This window comes from Peromyscus leucopus, chromosome 5, assembly GCF_004664715.2.
Source record: "Peromyscus leucopus breed LL Stock chromosome 5, UCI_PerLeu_2.1, whole genome shotgun sequence".
Classification (NCBI taxonomy): Eukaryota; Metazoa; Chordata; class Mammalia; order Rodentia; family Cricetidae; genus Peromyscus; species Peromyscus leucopus.
The window spans coordinates 44,641,786-44,660,869 of record NC_051067.1 but is presented as its reverse complement, the minus strand read 5'-3'; the positions used below and the strand labels follow the sequence as shown (position 1 = coordinate 44,660,869).

At 39.0% G+C, this 19,084-nt stretch overlaps 1 protein-coding gene across 1 annotated transcript in view; it reads right to left on the bottom strand.

Annotated features, from left to right (window-relative positions):
- Positions 1 to 823: 823 nt before the first annotated feature.
- The window catches only part of Cdk13 (cyclin dependent kinase 13), a 106,134-nt gene continuing 87,873 nt past the window's right edge, over positions 824 to 19,084 (bottom strand). Inside the window, exons 11-19 of the mRNA XM_037206459.1 lie at positions 18,739 to 18,873; positions 17,720 to 17,882; positions 16,690 to 16,849; positions 14,988 to 15,070; positions 13,840 to 13,932; positions 8,462 to 8,566; positions 6,410 to 6,615; positions 4,197 to 4,646; positions 824 to 3,731 (exon numbers count right to left, since the gene is read on the bottom strand). Of these exons, the coding sequence (XP_037062354.1) occupies positions 2,881 to 3,731; positions 4,197 to 4,646; positions 6,410 to 6,615; positions 8,462 to 8,566; positions 13,840 to 13,932; positions 14,988 to 15,070; positions 16,690 to 16,849; positions 17,720 to 17,882; positions 18,739 to 18,873 (2,246 nt within the window). The 3' untranslated portion in view covers positions 824 to 2,880. The remainder of the gene's footprint in view (positions 3,732 to 4,196; positions 4,647 to 6,409; positions 6,616 to 8,461; positions 8,567 to 13,839; positions 13,933 to 14,987; positions 15,071 to 16,689; positions 16,850 to 17,719; positions 17,883 to 18,738; positions 18,874 to 19,084) is intronic.

The window sequence follows — 19,084 nt, the reverse complement described above, 5'->3', positions numbered from 1 at the left end:
GCTATTACATTATTTCACATTCCACAAACTTAGTTAACTCTCTAAAATTAAATTTTCAGTTTTCCAACAGATAAAGATTGAAAACTTGGACATACTGACATTTCCATGCAGGAAAAATTCATGTCGTGACCTATAAACTTCACAGAAAAATTGTTTTTTCATAGGTTATTGTTTTTATGTTCATTTTCTTACCTTCAGTCTGACTTGTTTCTACCCCCAACTTAGTATTTATTTAGATTTTACTCAAGAATACAGATTATAACCTAAATAGTCAGTGATTTTCCAGCTCTGTTCTTTTTTTTTTTTTTTTTTTTTTTGGTTTTTCGAGACAGGGTTTCTCTGTATAGCTTTGCGCCTTTCCTGGGACTCACTTGGTAGTCCAGGCTGGCCTCGAACTCACAGAGATCCACCTGGCTCTGCCTCCCGAGTGCTGGGATTAAAGGCGTGCGCCACCATCGCCCGGCCCAGCTCTGTTCTTAATCCAAACTCACTGAACTGAAATAGTAATTGTCTGCAGCGCTGCATTGACACTTTACTGATGTATTTCATCATGTTGTAAGATACATTCTTTCATGTACCACCACCCTAAGTCACATTACCCTGCAATAACTGGCCTCTCAGCACTGCATTATGGTTGAACTGGTATCCCCTTTGCTTCTTTACACATAAGGTACTGTCACGCTGTCCAAGAAAACACAAGTTATTAGAAGGGATAGTTCCAACTTTCTATTTCAAAGCCAACAATTTCCCTGACTTCCCAGCCACTCTCCCAACATGGATATATATCTGAAATGTTTAATTAGAAAAACTATCCAAACACAGGTCAATTTTATATAAAATATTTAATTTTTAAAACACAGGCTATTCATGTCACATAAATAGTTCCAATTTTAGGTTAGCTGCTTATGGCCAGCAGAAATACCACGTGTGACGAGTAAGAATAATTTAGATACTTTCCCTTATAGTAAAGTCAGAGGCTCTAAGACTCACCATATTAAAATTTCAGAGACTTGAATACTCTATTTTGCTAAATTTCAAAACATTTCTTCACTTCCTCTAATGTTTTATTAATTTGTTAGTACTCAATATTCAAATAAAGGCAAAATATTTTTTCTTCCATTAATTTTGTTACATCAACAAAAATAATACCACCAAAAATAAAATGGTCAACTGAAAACTCATTTTATAGGCATAAAGTAAAAATGATCTTCTTTAAAGTATTCTTACTGGTTCCTGGATCGTGTTTTTAAATGCAGGGTCACAAAGCAGATAAAGGGCACGAAGTTAAACTGGCTTTTCGTAACAATTTTTCCTACTTAAGATTCCAATGAAAAGTGTAGTAAAACAGTGAAAATTGTCAATTGGCACACTCAGCTTCTCGGAGTTTCTATTAGTGATGAGGGAGATGCTGGTTATTTACCTTTGGTTCCTTTCCAGAAATAGAATTTTGTGTTTGTGTGTGAATGTAAAACAGTGAGACTTGACAACATTAGTTATTCTTTCTCGGTTGATTTTAATAGAAGAAAAAATATGAAATGACCTAGTAGCACTGCTCTAATCTGGCAAAAGTTACAGTAAATTTCACAAAATTGAAAGGAAGAGGGAAGGTTTTTTTCTCTGTTTTCTTTTTGCTATACTAAATTAAATCTAGGACATGTTTCTACTTACGTTGACTTTTAAAAACAATTACATAACTTAAACTACGGTGTTTGCCACCCTCCTTCTGTGAAGTTTAATACATTTATTATGTGAATCATTATTACATACTCACTTCAAAAATCCTATCCTCCACATAGAAACTAGGTCAGTATGGCAGCCAGAAAGAAAAGAGTACTCTAAAATTCTCGTTCAGCTATTATTTTCAACCACTGAAGTGATTAAAAAAAAAAAAATTTAGTACTTCCCAGAAGTAACAAAAGGTACTGAGTTCTCCCTTTCTTTTCTCTTACACCCCTACCAAGAGAAGGTAACAGTGAAAGTTAACACAGCCAAAAGACAGGCAGAAAAAGACGTGTGACAGGCAGAGGGAATGGACCTAACAACTGGCCAGGAGACTCCTGAAAACTGCGAGCTTCCTGCCTCTTCAACACAATGCAGACTCCCTTTAAAGACAAGTGGGTGTACAGGCTAACTTCATCCTCAGTCCTTAAGCTTACCAGTTAAGGCACTTACTCAACCCCTCCCACCCTACCCATAGTTTTCATATAAAAACCACTATTTCAGTTGAATGAATTTTGCTGGGTTATGGTAACCTGAAAAACAAAACAAAAATAATGTTGACCATTTTTTTTTATATAAAACTGTTGCATCAAGAGAAAGGTTGTGTTTTATTTTCTGAAATGAGCACAAAGTACACCTTTCACAATAACACTGAAAGCAGGTGCAAAGACTGACAGTGACCTTTGACTAAAGGTAGCTTCATAAAAAGAAAATACCAAATAAATCAGTGCCCTTTCTGATTGTTGTAAAACTGGAAGGGTGAGGGAAGGGGTTGGTTGTTACATAAAAGTTGGTCCAAACTTACAAAAAAAAAGCACAAGTGTGCATAGTTCAGAAGATCTGCAACAGGGCCATAAAAACATTACGTCCCTAATGTTAGCATCCACTTAAAACTGCAAGAATACAAAAGAAAACTGTTAACTAAAATCTGTGACGATGTACAATCAATAGAGCTAGTTTTAAGAACAGCATGAATTTAAGCAAAGGTTTTTTTTTGTTTGTTTGTTTTGTTTTTTCACTATTGTATGCAAGACCCTTTTCCACATAAAAATAAAGCTGTTGTTGAATTAATATTATTCAAGTCTCTTGGATTGCTGCCTGAAATTGCAGCTAGAAAAGTCTTTCCAGATAAAAATGATGTGCCTGAGGAAAAACAGATACTCAGTATGGTAACCCTCTGCCTCGACCTCTGCCAGCTGATGTGCTAATGTGTCCTCTGTATCCTTGTGAGTATCCAGGTCCTTGGGCAGGAGAAGTCCAGGTCTGCCCATGCATAAGGCTAGGGCCACCGGGATTTTCCTGTAAGTTACCACCATAGTTATAGTTGTGCATCTTTGCTGGCAAGGGATGAGTACTCTCTGGCCCTGTGGAAGGGTCGCTGCTGTTTGTGAGGACTGCGATAGGGCCATGGCTATATTCAAATCTATGGTCCTTGTCTCCACTAAACAACATGGGACCAGCATTGAGGTAAATGTCTCCATATCCAGCTACTGAACTGGGAAATGACTCGGAAAAGGCAGAAGCTTGAGGTGGACCACCAGTGTGAGATGAAGCAGTACTGTAGTTCTCCAAGGACTGAATATCTGAGTTTCCAATGAAACTACGTGGTTCCAATGGTGCGGTAGCAGAGCTACTTCCTAGACCATCACTGCTAACATAAGGAGCGGCAGAGAAAGAAGATCCAAAGTTGTCCTTATAGTCTGAAGTGGGCACATACGTGTCTCCTGTGGGATAATCAATACCACCTTCTCTTTTGGGATCATCCTGGGGCTGGTGTTGAGCAAGCAGCTGTAAGAGGGCCGCCTTCACTCCAGCATGAGGGTCGGTCAGTGAAGAACTAGTGGTGGGTACATGCTGGTTTTCTGTCCGATAATCCAGGTCCTCCTCAGTAACTGGTGGTGGTTCAGGAGGTTCAGGAGGTCGTTGATCAGGAGGCAGAATCCGAGGCCGGTCTGGTTCTGGTGTCAGCTCCAATATTCTCCTGTCCTGGTGCTGAATGAGGTCATCTTGCCCTAAGTGAAACAAAACCAAGAAGAGTCAAAAGCTACTATGGAAAATGAAATACTCAAACTAAGTGGTCCCAAGAATGATCAGACATCCCATCTCTGACAAATGTCAAATGCAAAAGGAGACCTCACAAGAGCACATTGCCCACCACCACTTAAACACGAGGTCACCAAAAAAATACACTATACGGCTTTTCAAAGGTACTCCACATGTTCATACTTAATGCTTGAGTAGTAAGTTACTACACGTACAAATATTTATCCCTTGGGTCAAACATTCTTTTGTATTCAGAACAAAGGATTATTGGAAAGTTACCTTAGGAAAAAAATCTATAGTATTCATAATAAATAATATGGTCAACCTGTTAAACAATATGCTCCAAGAAGTAAACAGAGTAGGTCACTTGCTATCTGTCTTTACAAATGTCACTGAATGCCATAGATATCAACAACTATTAGCAAACCACTCACCAGATCCCGGAGTGCTGGGTTCTGGAGGTGGCCTGAGTTGTAAAGGAGCTTCATGTCCCGATCCATTTTCCCTCTCTTCTAGCATGACATCTTTCTGTTTTGACTGTTGAGCCTTTATTAACTGAGTCAATAGAACTGCAAATGCACTCTGCACAGCAGCTTGGGCGGCATCAGTTTCCACTTTAGGCTGGATGGTCTGTGAAGGCTGAATTCCTCCCAATGATTTTGAAGACTCCTGTTGTGGTGTTGATGGATCTGTCTGTTTTTCACCTGTTGCCAAAATTCCAGCAGGAAGGTTTATTTTATTTAGCTGCTGTTGAGTCTCAGAGTTTACCTTAATGTTCAACACTTGGACAAAATCAGCCATATTAACACTGGATTTAGATTGTAGTAGGTTTAGAAGAATTGCCAATTCACTGTGGTTTAACGGCTGTCCAGGGCCTGTTATTACTAAAGACAAAATGTATTAATTAGAACTGCCATAATTCATAGATTTCCCAACCCCCACAATGTCTTCATTACACAGCATTAAAATGACATCTTGAGGCAGGGTGTTCAGAAACAATGTGAGAAGGTCAGTCTATTCATCATGACATTCAAAATCTAACTATAACATCAACTAAAACTACAGTCTATTTTGATTAATCCCCTTTAGAAGTATATGTTTCAAAAGAGAAATTAAGACTACCACCAGACCACATGCACAGATTGAACCAAGAACTATCATCTTTCGGGTTAGAAATGACAACTGTTAACAATGTCAGGTACTTTCTAAGCATTTTGTAGTCTTTATCCCTCACAACTACTTTATAAGGCAAGATCTATTATCAGCCTAAAAGAGTGGGTAATTTGCCAAAGGTCCTGGATTCTGAAATGTAATTCTGAATAGTCTCTGAATTCTTTATTATGCTAAACCACTTCTCTAAAGTGAAGTTAACTTTGTAGATATAGAAACTAGAATATTTTACAGCCCATGAGAAAAATCTCTGTGTTTTTTAAAATAATTTATTTATTTTTATTTTATGAGCATTGGTGTTTTGCCTGCATGTATGTCAATGTGGGTGTCAGATCCCCTGGAACCAGAGATACAGACAGTTATGAGATGCCATGTGCGTGCTGGGAATTGAACCTGGGCTCTCTGGAAGAACCACCATTACTCTTAACCTCTGAGCCATCTCTCGAGCCCCTAAATCTTTGTATTTTTATTCAAACTACTTTTTTAAAAATTAGGCCATTTTGAGTTAGAATAGCCTACACAAACATGCATGTTGCATATTAATTCATTACCAGCAAGACACATTTAGTCAATTTTCTTTGTCCAATATTCAGTCTAGAACTGGCAGATTCCTGGGTTCTTGAGGGAAACCTAGATTTCATTTTATAAAAGCTGTCAATTAGCCAAGCATGGTGGCATACATCTTTAATCCCAGCCTGTGGGAGGCAGAAATGGGTGGAACTTTGTGAGTCTAAAGCCAACCTGGTTACAAAGAAAGTTCCACGATAGCCAGAGCTACACAATGAAACCCTACCAGTAAATAAGTAGATAAAGTGAATGAATGGATGAATGAAATAACTGGGTATAAAGTATCCTTTTAAACAACAGGTTCCAATCTTTTTTTTTTTATTTTTTTTTATTTTTTTGGTTTTTTGAGACAGGGTTTCTCTGCATAGCTTTGCGGCGCCTTTCCTGGAGCTCACTTGGTAGCCCAGGCTGGCCTCGAACTCACAGAGATCCGCCTGGCTCTGCCTCCCGAGTGCTAGGATTAAAGGCGTGCGCCACCACCGCCCAGCCCAATCTTTTAAAATACAGCTTCTTAGCAAGGATGACATAAAAACATCGATCAATGGGATAAAGAACTTCTATTGTAGTTTTGGCTGTCTGCCTATGTTTTCTATGCCTTAAGCATCCATAGACATTAAATACTGAACCTCACAGACTATTAATGAATGTTATACTGAGTCCTAAACTAGGAAAACAAGGAAAAAGAAATCTGACCAATCATCACAAATACATGTCTTGAGACTGCTTAACTCTGTAGTGTGAGTAGCAATGAAACCTTTGTGCTAGCACAAACAATCAAGTGATGCCAAGCTTACCAAAGAAGCCACAGCGTTCACCTTTTTGCCATAATATGTTTTAGCAGTAGAAAAAACACATTCAACACAGGCCATGAAGCAATGTGAACAAAACAAGCCACAAAAGTGTTACTGACCAGGTGCTACACTCGAGTTGCTTTGAGATTTCAGTTGTGCAGGTGGCAGCACGCCCTGGGGGGTGTTAGTTCTGCTGTCATCTAAACCCAGAGACAGGTCCTTTCTGGGGGCTTTGATTGTGGAAAGATCATCAGTCATGCCCATCTGTTTCTGTCTTCTTCGCTTTTTACTCCATAATTCATGACAATCTTGCCACAAAGGAAGGCTGAAAAAGATAGATGAATACTAAATCACAAATGCCATAACAAGAAATGCTAATGTTACAATGTACCACTAAAGCCATACCCTCCCACAAACCATTCTGGAAGACTTCATACATACACACATACATTTAGTAAAATTCCATCATACTTCGTGGTTTTAACTTTAATAATGGACTAATTATTTTTCTTTTTATTTATTTGTCCTAATTTTTTACTGCTTAAAAATTTTATTCATGCATATAATGTACATCCCACATTACCTCCCCTCAAGTTCCCTGCCTATTTCCCCTAAACCTCTATTCTCGCTCTTTCTCGTAACTCACTAAGTCCACTTAGTGCTACCAATATGTGCATGGATAAAGGGCTAACTGCTGGAACAGGGGTAAACTCTAAAGGGGGCACAGCCCTGAAGAAAAAGGTGACTCTTCCTTTCACAATAGCCATTAAGTGCCAGTATCTCCTCGGCTGAGAGTGGCCTTCACGACCCACTCCCTCCCTCCACACAGGGATTCTGTCTGGCTTGATCCCATGTGGGCCTAACGCATACAATCACAGCTGATGTGCACTCATACACACAAGTGCCCTGTTGTAGAGATGAACTACTTGTCTTCTGAATAATCAAATAATTGTCCATCAAAATTATGAAGAATACATATTAATAAAATCTGGCTATTATCCTTCATACAACTTTTTATAAGCAGTTCTTACAGCACACTGTACACTGACCAGGATTTGAAAAAAAGATGCAGAAACACACTATCTGTAGAAGCCAGACATGAATAAAAGGAAAGACTAGAGCATCAGATTCGTACAGAACTTTGTAGTAAAACCTCTTCCCTTTTTAGTCACGTAGTTCCTACCATTACCAACTGCGTTGGAAATAAACTGATTCTGCAGATGAGTCTCAAGAATGGGTAATCCAGACACAGAGAGGCTCATTACTCATCAACAGAGGTCCATGTGATTAGGAACTGCCAAAATCACCCCTAATTCTAGAATAAGTTTTCATCTTCATATAATTCTATAACACTGAACACTAGAAAACTTGTTCTTAAAGAAAAACAAATACTTGATGTACAAATTCTTTTCATCCCAGTTATAAAGCCCATGGAAACTTACTATTACTTTTCTCTAGCTTAAAGGTGAGAAAACTAAGGCTTGGAAAGGTTAATAAACTTGCCCAGAATATCTAGATTCTTTTAAGCAATGCCATCTAGTGGTATACACCTGCTGTTCTCAACTTGATGTGTATCTCCAGAGGTACACTAGGTTTTTCCAGGAGTGTACCTGAGGCTACTAAAGGGACTTCATTTCCACATGTACTCTTTTCAGACTGAGCTAGAAGAATGCCCTGGATGCTCAAGCAAATTCTTCCACAATTACTTTCTCATATTATAAAATAAAGGCATATGCAACAGAATGGTTGAATCTTAGCAATATAATATTAATAAAAATGTCATTTCCACAGGATTACAAAACAGCATGACACCTTTGTATAAAATGAAAAACAACTACATTTTTAAATGTAATTTTTTATGAATACATACAGATGGCAACAGAAAGTATATACAAGAATAAGGAAACAGGAATGATGGTTACCTCAGGAAGAAGAGGGCAAGGGAACACGTGGGTAGGAGGAGGGGTTATGATATGATTAAAGTGGGTTATTTTCAAGGTTCTAGCTTTTGCTTGGTAGGCTCATGGCTGCTTATTAACATTTAAAATAACTAATTAAAGTAACTAAAATAAATAAAAGAGAGCCATGCATGGACCAATGATGAGTGACACAAGGATCATGATTAAACCAAGTCTGTGCACCTGAGGTCTGAAAACAAAACGAAGGCATACCTCTCAGCCATCTTACTATGGTGCATTGCCTCAGCGTGCAAAAACCTCCTGGATAACAAACAAAGGGACAATTGGAAAGGTTGACACTGGGAAGCTTTAAGGCATCAAAAACCCTCTAAAAGACTTTCCTTTCTGGGAATGTGTTTGTGTTTTATGATGTGTGCTTTAGCCTCTGTTGGGATGCTGATTTCAAATACACTATAGTACTACAGATTAGGGTAAGTAAAATCATTACATCTCCTCCATTCTGACAGCCAAGAAATATAATACTCTTGTGGAAAGCAAAGAAATCCAGGGAATGGATTTGTTTGTTCCCTCCCACAACTTAGAGATAAGAGATTCATTATGAATTACCTTAACACTCACCTCTATGAAATATAAACATAACCTTACAATAAACTATAATGGCACAGATTAATGACATGGATTCTCTAAACAAATCAGGCATGTTCTCCAGATAACCAAAAGTATGTGCTTCCTTGAAGGTTCAAATGCTGGCTCAGCCACTTATTTGCTATCTTGTCAGGCAAGTTTCTAGACCTCTGTATCTCAGTTTTTCTTTAAAAATGAGATTAACAGTGTTCCCTATTTCCTGGGGACAGAAGTAATATGTTAATGTTTATCAAAAGGCATCCTTGGACAGAGCCTCTCACATAGTATGCACTATATTTGTGATTGATATCACTGATCATCATTCAGTTGTATTAAAGTAGTTTATCAAGACATACCATGAAATTATTTTAATTATAGATCGCCATATTATTGTGCAAGCGTTTAATGTTTTTCATATTGTTAATAAGGTATAGGCTAGCAGTCATTTAATTCACTTTTTCGTTACATAGTTATATATATCTTTTTTGTTTTTTTGTTTGTTTTTCGAGACAGAGTTTCCTGTGTGTAACAGCTGTGGCTGTGAGGAACATGGTTTGTAGACCAGGCTGGCCTCGAACTCACAGAGATCCACCTGCCTCTGCCTCATCAGTGCTGGAATTAAAGGTGTGTGCCACCACAGCCCAACATCAGAAAAGTTGACAGAGCATCCACTACAATTAGTGGAATTATTTCTGATTCAATAGTTTTACTCATTTGAAAAATAAAGTATTTTTCAACAATTTGAGTATTGTTTTAAAAAGTTATCAAAAATGTTAGCTATAACTTAGTTTTCAAAGGAATACACCCCTACTTCATAGTTTTTCTTATATGTTATAAAATAAGAGGGTGCTACATGTTGTTTACATAACTTTTTATTTAAATACAGATTCAATGCAATTTAAACCTTGGCCTGATTGCTTCAGTGATGTATCTAAGTACACAAATCATAATAGTTTCACAGAATACCTATCAAGTGTACTGCTATCTTTACTTTTTAATAAAAAAGGACAGTAAAGTATATTCTGATAAAAAATAAGTTTGAGTTACTAGGCCTTGTTTGACAAAAATTAAGAGTTTGTAACAAAAATAAAACAAAACATCCACAAGTATATGAAGTTGTAGAACAAAAACTGGAAGAGCCAGCAAAAAAAGAATTAATGAGGAATGTCTAAACAAGCTTTCAGGTCATAAGATTTCCTTCCTCTCAGATCTTCAGTGAGAAAATTTTCAAATGATCTTACTTTTTCTTTTTCTTTGTTTCTCTTTATAAATGTGTGTGCGCGCGTGCGTGCGTGCGTGCGCGCGCACGCCTGTGTGTTTGCCTGCAAATAAGTCTGTGCAACATATATGTAGTTGCAGTCCACAAAAAGTCAGAAGAGGGCAATGTTTCCCTGGAACTGGAGTTTTATATAATAGTGAGCCAACCACCTTTTGGGTGTGGGAACCAAACCCAGATTCTCTGCAATGAATGATCTTAACCACTGGGCAATTGTTCCAACCCCTGATCTCCTTTTCTCCCCACTCCCCCTAAAAATTTTTGTTTGTTTGTTTGGGTTTTTTTTTTTATTTGTTTTGTTTTGGGGTTGTTTTTTTGAGACAGTGTTTTCTCTGTGAGACCACTCTGGCTGCCCTAGAAGTTGCTCTGTAGACCAGACTGGCCTTGAACTCACAGAGATCCACATGCTTCTGCCTCCTGAGTACTGGGATCAAAGGTGTGCACTACCATTACCAGCATTAAAAAAAAGCTTTTAGTGCTTATTGTAGAAGGAGTTTAAAGACAGTGATATAGCTGTGCACAACACCTTTCAGTGACTGCTTTGCAAGAGCACTCATGAAAATAAAATGCAAAATATAACTGTGTCTTAGTCTACAGTAAACAGCACTGATTCAGGGGTATGTAAATTGCTACATGAATTATTTATAGGAAAGATCTCAGCTTGATCACTTCTAGTAGACTGTATTTCTAACAAAATTTACTGATGAATTTAAAACACTGATATATTTACTACAAATGCAGCACCAAATATCATATATTAATATTCATATGTGGTACATTATCATAAGAAATGTTTTAAAATTAAAGTCCATTTATAAATAGCCTGTTTTAAAGAAGTACAATGCCATAATTAATTATTCATGCAATTTGGAAGGTCACAATATATAGACCACAATGGATATATTTACAAGATTAATGTAACTCCAATACTTAAAAATGTTAATTAAAAATTCACTATTATATCTATTGCGACTTGTAAATTTGGTTTTAGAAGTTTATCAACTCCAAATGAGCTTGATACAGTTTCACTAGAATCCTTTCATGTGTATTAACTTATTAGAATTGCACTACCAATAATGGAACAAAAATCACTATACTCCTTTTGAAGTACTCTATCAGGAAACACATATTACCTTGAAAATATTAATCTAATCTTGATCACAGAAAAGCAATCAAATCCAGATTGTGGGATGTTTTACCAAACAGCTACCTTAGGCTCTTGTTAGGACCGAAGATGTAGTTTACTGGCAGCACTTGCCTGGCATGTGAAGCCCTGAATTTATGTCCACCAAAAAAAAAAAAAAAAAAAAAAAAAGTGTCATCAAAACCCTCTGAGTGACAAAAAAGTGAAGAGATATGCTAAGGAAACACAGTATGTGAGTTCTGAACAAATCATTCAACCCTGACTCCCTACAAACTTTGTATGAAAAAGAAAAGGTTATATGGCTACTGGAGAAACTTTAATATGCATTATTCATTTTTTATGCTTTATAATAGTAGTATGTAAAGTTCTGATTTTTACAGATTCATGCAACAACTCAATATTCAACTACTTCAGAAAAAAATTATAAAATAACAAAGCAAATGTGTCCACACATCAATACTTAGTGAATCTGTATGAAGGATATATAAATGCTCATTTTCCTATTCTACTTTTCTGTAGAGGTGAAAACTCAAAATCAAAAGTTAAAAGAAAAAAAAAAAACTTTGATAGGCTACTAAAATCAAGCCACTTGCATACTACTGATATATTCTAAATACGCAAAAGAACAATAAATACTAAACACTTAGTTCAACAGTGTCTGATCTAGGTGTGGTGATACACACTTATAATCCTAGCACTCAAGAGGCAGAGACAGGAGGATCTTGAGTTCAATGTCAGCCTGTAGCATACAACCAAACTCTGAGTCAAAGAAAAAAAAAGTAAAAAATAAAAACAGAAAATCTAGTGAATGACTCAGTTTTTCTGCATGTCAGATGATAGTTACTTTTTAAATTTCAAACCATCACACATCGTGCACGCAGTTCCAACTGCAGAATTTATCAGACCATGGCGTTCGCATGATCTTATATTAACTAGACGTGATTCATCAATGAGTCTTATTCATAGTGACCAAGGCGTCTGTCGGAAACACCAACACTCCATTATAACTGTAAGCTTGGAAAGAGCCAGGATTTTGAACTCTTATAAAGCCCATTGCCTCCTCTATTCAGTGTTTAAAATGTGAAATATTATTCCATCTTGACACAAAACGAGCTCATTATCTCTATTGATCGAGTCACTAGCGTGCGGCTAAGACAAGGGACCCCAGCTAATGCTCATTTAATTCATCATCGATCAGACCCAGACGGATGCAGGCCATCTGCTCAAGCTTCGTCCAATATACCACACTGATACCAAGCGATTACGTAACACCAACGTACGCACGCAGATACACTACTCCTGAATAGCACACCCAGCGGTCTAAACACAGACTTTACGCACCCTATCATAGAGCAACAAACGTGTACATGTGAAGATGCCGACCCTTCTCTTTAAGTCGCCACAGACAGTCTCAGCAAATACCCTAGCAGGAATAATAGTCCTAGCAGAAGCTCGTAAATATATAGGACTCTAGACAATACAATACTACTTATATACCCAATCTCCGAAAATTTTTACTAGCCAATACGCTTTTTCTTCCCCGATCGATCCACGCTGAGCATACTTTAGTCAGTATCCACATCATAAGCACCATCATATCCTGACATCACAACCCCCAGCCCCCTGATAATACCCACCTCTCACCGATGACCTCAGGCTCGACGGGATGGATCTTCATACCGAGTTAGCTCACGAAACTAGTTTCTACGTGGCGCTTCGCTACAGGATCTCAATGCTCACACTCGAAGCTTCCGGGAGTTCATTTTCCACGCACCTCATGCACTTCCTCTGTTTTCTTTATTAAAAAGCACACTGACTACCCTCTTCTTGTGTGCACGACGTCATCAGTGGCAACAACCCATATTCACTTCCTCATTTGTATTATCCACATTTGGCAAGTTTGTTAACCTCTATTGACAGCCCTGCTTACACTTCCTGTTATCCACTCTATCTATCGGACCGCAGTCAACGATCTCGCTAAGAACCTTCGTCCTACATACGTAACTTATACAACTTAAATTCACACACGATATCCCTAGCGCTATCGGCGTCCTGTTTACGCGTTAGATAAGGATACATTATATCAGCAGTGAGACATCTCACAAGCATCCAAACAGAATAAGCCTTTGGCTCCAATGTCTTAAAACAGTAGAAGCCAGGCTACGACTGGGAGGAAGCTTGGCGCGTTCCTGACTGATGTACAAGTCCCCACAGTTGCGCTAGAGAAGATTCTTCGATTATATATATATATCTTAGACGGGAAACATAACGCTAATCCCCTGTACAGCTACAAGAAAATATTGTTAGAGGGCTTCTCATTTTGCTGGTTCTATGGCGGTACACAAGCTCAAACAGCTAAACATTTTGCACCGCTGCCGTGCATGTTCTTCGATGCTGCCATACAAAATGCACAGATATATATCTACTTTTCTGATGTTATTGATTTAGATGCAGTAGAAATTCTGTCTTTGATACACTGAACCAATTAAATCAGTAATCCCAAAAGTTTTTCGTTTTTCAAAGCGGTCCAGTAGTTCTGCCAGCAAAAATGTAAAATCTAAAAATAATAAGAAACTCACCGCTTACTCTGGCGTGGAGGCATTTTGCGAGGGTTCCACATCCCGTAGGAACTCACACTGAAGAGCCTGCCTTCTCAGCAGGTGCTCACCGCTTGCACTGCTTGATCAAGGCCCAAGGGCTGATAAGATGCTCAAAAAGTCTCCCTTCCTCTAAGCCCTGATCTGCGGCGCGAGCGGCTCTGCTGCAGGGATACTAGCATCCCACGAGGACACACAAAAGTTCAAAGCAATCCTTCACACGAAGCCCGGCTCTTCTCGTGGACTGTATTTTGTGTAAAAAACATGCAAGTATCTTCAGGCGTTATCAACATGTTGAAAAAAATTATATAAATTAATCTATTTACAATACCCAGATCTGCTTTATTCTAATACTGCTATCTTTAAAATTGTCTCTTTACTGTTGCGTTCTAAACTAATAAATTCTTGTTCATAATGTTAGAGAATACTAAAGCAAATAGGTAACTTCCAAGTGTTCACGAATATTTAAAAACACCTTAAATAATACTACTTTGGAAGTATTAATGAACAATAATGGACTTCAATAGTGTTCGTTTCGAGTTAGTTTGTGCGAAAGTGAACTCAATCTCTATTTTGCAAAGAATAATTAACGTCACTCACTCTTTATTTAACTCATCTACAATTCTGACTGTTTAGCAAAACCAGCCACTTCATCCTTTATAAATCGTACCCGTATGCGCGCAAACTTTCCACTGGTGGTCATAATATTAAAAAAAACTAATAAGCCTAATAGTAAAATAAAAACTTTTTAAGCTCAAGGCCTTTTGAAATTTCAATAAAATTCCACTACCTAATCACTATGAAAATCTACGATACCTGGCAACACTTAATAATATTAAATTTACTACACCAACAATCAACAATCAAAGTCACGTACTAATGGCGACCCCAGTTCTTGTGCACACCCCTATGAGCGCCAGTCGCAGAACAATAACGTCGAACCCTCCTTATCATATACATAAGAGCACAAAGAGAAAAGAAATGCACAAGACAAAGCCCCTATGAAGAGCTTCAGTGACGCCTGGGTCAGGCATCACACCACCTCTTATATCTCCAAATACTCTGGCCGATGCGTCAGCAAGGTCTCGTCCAGTCGCGGATCCCTGTGTACCGTTGGTAGAGGGGCCTAGCCCTTACCATCTGGTGGCCTCTACAGACCAGCGCCGCAATATATATCCGGAGTCGCACCAGCCTGCACTACACATATTCCCGAAAACAATCTACACACGTAAGAGAACAAACCGTTGTAACAGCCAGATCTGGTACACAAAGCCACACACACCAAAAAGCCCCTACTGAATGCAAATCTGATCTGCACTGATCTTTCAGGTCTTACACTTAGCTTACTCCATATCTATACCATATTCCATCATACTATAAAAATAAAGAATATAAGAAAGCTCTTCCGGTTACTTCGGTGTATATACTTTACCAGTAGATCACTTGCTAAATACAACCATCTACTGTCCTCCACTCGATTAATGCCACCCTGCGCCGTAGACCACTGGCTCCAAGTCCAGAGTCAGGAGTTCACAAGCAAGTCCAATCTCATACTTATTCACATCCATGCAGCAGACTACGTTCAAAACGCAAATTACAAGGCCAGCATTGTGAAATCGTGCCTCAAATATCAACAGGAAGAGACAAACCCAAAAAAACCAAAAATTCCCTATCAACATCAAAGTGACTTCATAGAAAATAAACACATCAAATCCTTACAAACAATATTGGGAACTTTACAGCCATCCTTGCTGTTAACAAAACCAAAATAATTCTTCTTCATGCTCAACTTTCCGACGGGCAATTATATGCAGCTCTTTGATTTCATGCACTTGTTTGAAATATGGCAGTTTGATTACAATCAAGGCGCCACACTTGCAGTACAAGGACTTTCCCACAACCTTATTTACACGTGCCTCATCACGCCCTAAGACCAATACCAAAAAGACCAGGGAGGGGTTTATCATTAACAACCTACTCAGATATATAAAAACAAAACTAAAAGACTTGTTTTAAACTCAAACTAGTTTGATTAAGATTTTTTAGGGGAAGGAAATTTCTTAAGAAAAGCCTTATAACACGTGTATTAAAAAAAGTTAAATTACTTTAGTTCTTCACAATTAATTTAAAATCCCCAAGATATTTTTCCCACAAATTACATTTTTAATCTGCAAAAGGCACTCCTATATCCCGATTAACACATTAAAAAATGTTTAAACACATAAAGAGTGATTGTTTTAGAACTATACTTGTCCCTATGTGTTACAAATTAAGGAAAAATGAACTTTTAGTATACTGTGTCTCACTATGGTTTCGCGGCGTGTTGGGCAATGGTGTCTACGCTCATAAACGTTAATGGTAAGCGGTAGGCCTCGGGTATTTAAGCAAGCAGACCAACCCCAACCCCAACCAACTATCTCTAGACTGCAAAACAAGAAGCACCCTGAACGGTAGGAAATATCTTGAGATAGACAGTCGACAGTCTTTCAGGCTCAGTCGCCACTGGTCATGTAGCATTTAATACTCTTGATTGCTCATCACTACCTCATTGACCTATCTTTGCAAATTCCTCAATCTGTTTGGTGTAAAACATATAAGGTAATCACAGTTGGGACATCAGGCTTAAGAATATAAAAATCACCGCGAAGAAGTATATGTTCACGACTGCCCTATCCATTAGGTAAAACTAGTCAATAAAGAGATTCAACCCCGATAAGAAAGAAAAAACAGAGGCTCCATCACTGCCACCATTAATTATGCCTTATTTCCTGTGCCACACCTCTAGTTCCTTCCTGCTTAAAACGATTTATTCCCAAAACCTTCTCTTGTAATCTCTTACTCTTAGGAAAATGTTGGATACTCCCAGAGGCGCATGACGCTTCTTGGACAGGTGGTTCGATCCCAAAAGGGCACCGAGCCTCACCTTGTGTGAAGCTCCATTCTCCCTCTCAGAATGCATCTTTTTTCCCACTAGGACTGTTCCCTTCTTTTTGCTGCACCTGTATTATGCTTCCCCGGAACGAATTACTAAAGCATCTGTACCCTCTTTGCATATACGTCAGTTTCGACCGCACCCAAGGTCTTCTCCTTCCACCAAAGACCTATGCAGAATGGATCTCCTCCACACGTTCATTTGTTTCTTTAGTACTTGTTCTCATCCGTGCTGGGTTGCCTGATCTTACACACACCTAGCTGTTTCTCCTTGTTCAGGCACTCTAATGCCACAATTACTAACAATGGAGATGTATTCTATTACTGGGAATTAGAGAGCAAGAATGGCCAAGCGGTACTTTCAAACTGCTGATATTAAAAACAAATTTATAGGAAAAAAACAAAGTAAAAAGGATAGATATATTTGGTTACAGTTTCCAAAGGATAATCATTAGCCAATTTAGGCCAAAGGAGGGGAGTATGAGAAGTATGTTACAGGGCAGGAAGAAAAAAAACACACCCCTATTAACACTCATACAACAAAAAAGCTTAAAGGATTATCAATTCATTTTCTGATAATGCCACTCTTGGAAAGTAAAGTACTAAATCAACAGCAACACATAAGACACTATAGAATCTTTGAATAGTGTTTTTAAACTCAAAAGCCTGTTTGCATCTTCTTCAGCAGACCTAGGAAAAATCGTATGTATCCGCTCCTCCTGCCAGTTTATGTATTTTGTTTGCGAGACCATAAGCAGAAATCAAAAACCACTTGGGATGTCTTCCCTATATGATCCAGTTCTTAATTCTTTCTTTTTTTCTAGCTCTGCGCACTCTTTGATAAATCAAATCGCTTTTAAAATGCCAGACTCACGCACCATCCGCGTCGTTAGTCTGAATCATCAACAGGCCGGAAGAGAGATACAGTGAGACCCCACCTTGAACAAAGGACGATATCATCCATAAAATCCAACAGATTGCTAAGTCCACTGAACCGACTGCCGAACAGCATCTCATACGAGACGAAGCTGGCGGTCATCAACATCACTGAACGACTCACACTAGCGCGTGATCCACACTGACAACTTACACACAACACACCTACACATCAGCGTGCAGTATATACAATTAAGTCCGAATATAACATCTCTCACAGCAACTTCAGACTTGGCGCCCCGATTCCTATACAGAAATCAACCCCGTGAGTAGTACGTTATTCGCGATGGCACATCATAATGCCAAATTTTCGGACTCCTCTAGTTTACAATCAGAATCTCTCATATCTTATCACCCTCCTCAAGCTGACAATGATGTCTGAACTCTCTCGAGAGTTTATAGAAACAAGGAATCGGCCACACCCAACTAAATGGATACTGAAATCATCCCTGCCGGTGAGCCTAACGTCTCGTAGAAACTGCAACACTCCTTCCATCACTCATGCGTAAACGCATACAGACACTCGGGCCTCGTGAATTCTCAACACTCGCTAACTAGCAGACCTCCTCACACTCGACCATAAATCGATCAAACGAACACAAAAAATGCCGACAAAATATATAATATATCTACACTAACGACACCTATCTATCATAACATGCGATCAGGGCCCAATCAAACAGAACGCTGACCAGTACGACAGCTACTGATCGTAGTCAATACCCCAGAGACTGTCGCGAAGCCAGGTTTATTCCTGGCAAGCGCCAGCTGTGGTCGGCACACCAGTAACCTTTTTTAATTTACCCCCGGCACTGAGAGGCAGGGACAGCTGCACCGTAGAGTATCCCTCGTTCCCTATGAGATCAAAACAGCAACCTTCCGTGACAGAGTCATCTGTGTGCGTCTAATCTTGAACTAGCCAGCCAGCGCTAGTGCTATCAACGAGTGTCAAGTCGCCCACGCGTCCCCACTCTTCGTGAATGTTGATGAGATCTATATGCTGTGTGCGATGGAACATTACGACTCTTCTTCTCCCAGTCGTGATTACTGGTGTGCGAGGCTAAATCGGACACCTCATCACCACACCGCAGGCGCGAAAGCTCGAACTCACTCGCACAGCGCACGCTCGCAGACCTGGTGCTCGGTTGGTCGCTCCCTATACTCGTCCAACCGTCCCAGACTTACCTCGATGTGGCGCCACATAATCGCCACGTGAAACGCGGCTATCCAACCAAACCACTCGACTAGACTCACACACTCAACTAGCCTGCTCCAGAGTCCTCAATTACAAAGACTCCAGCTACGCCACACGTGACTATCCGACACGCAACCCACGACCGCATGACACATCCTGTGTGTGTGGTTGT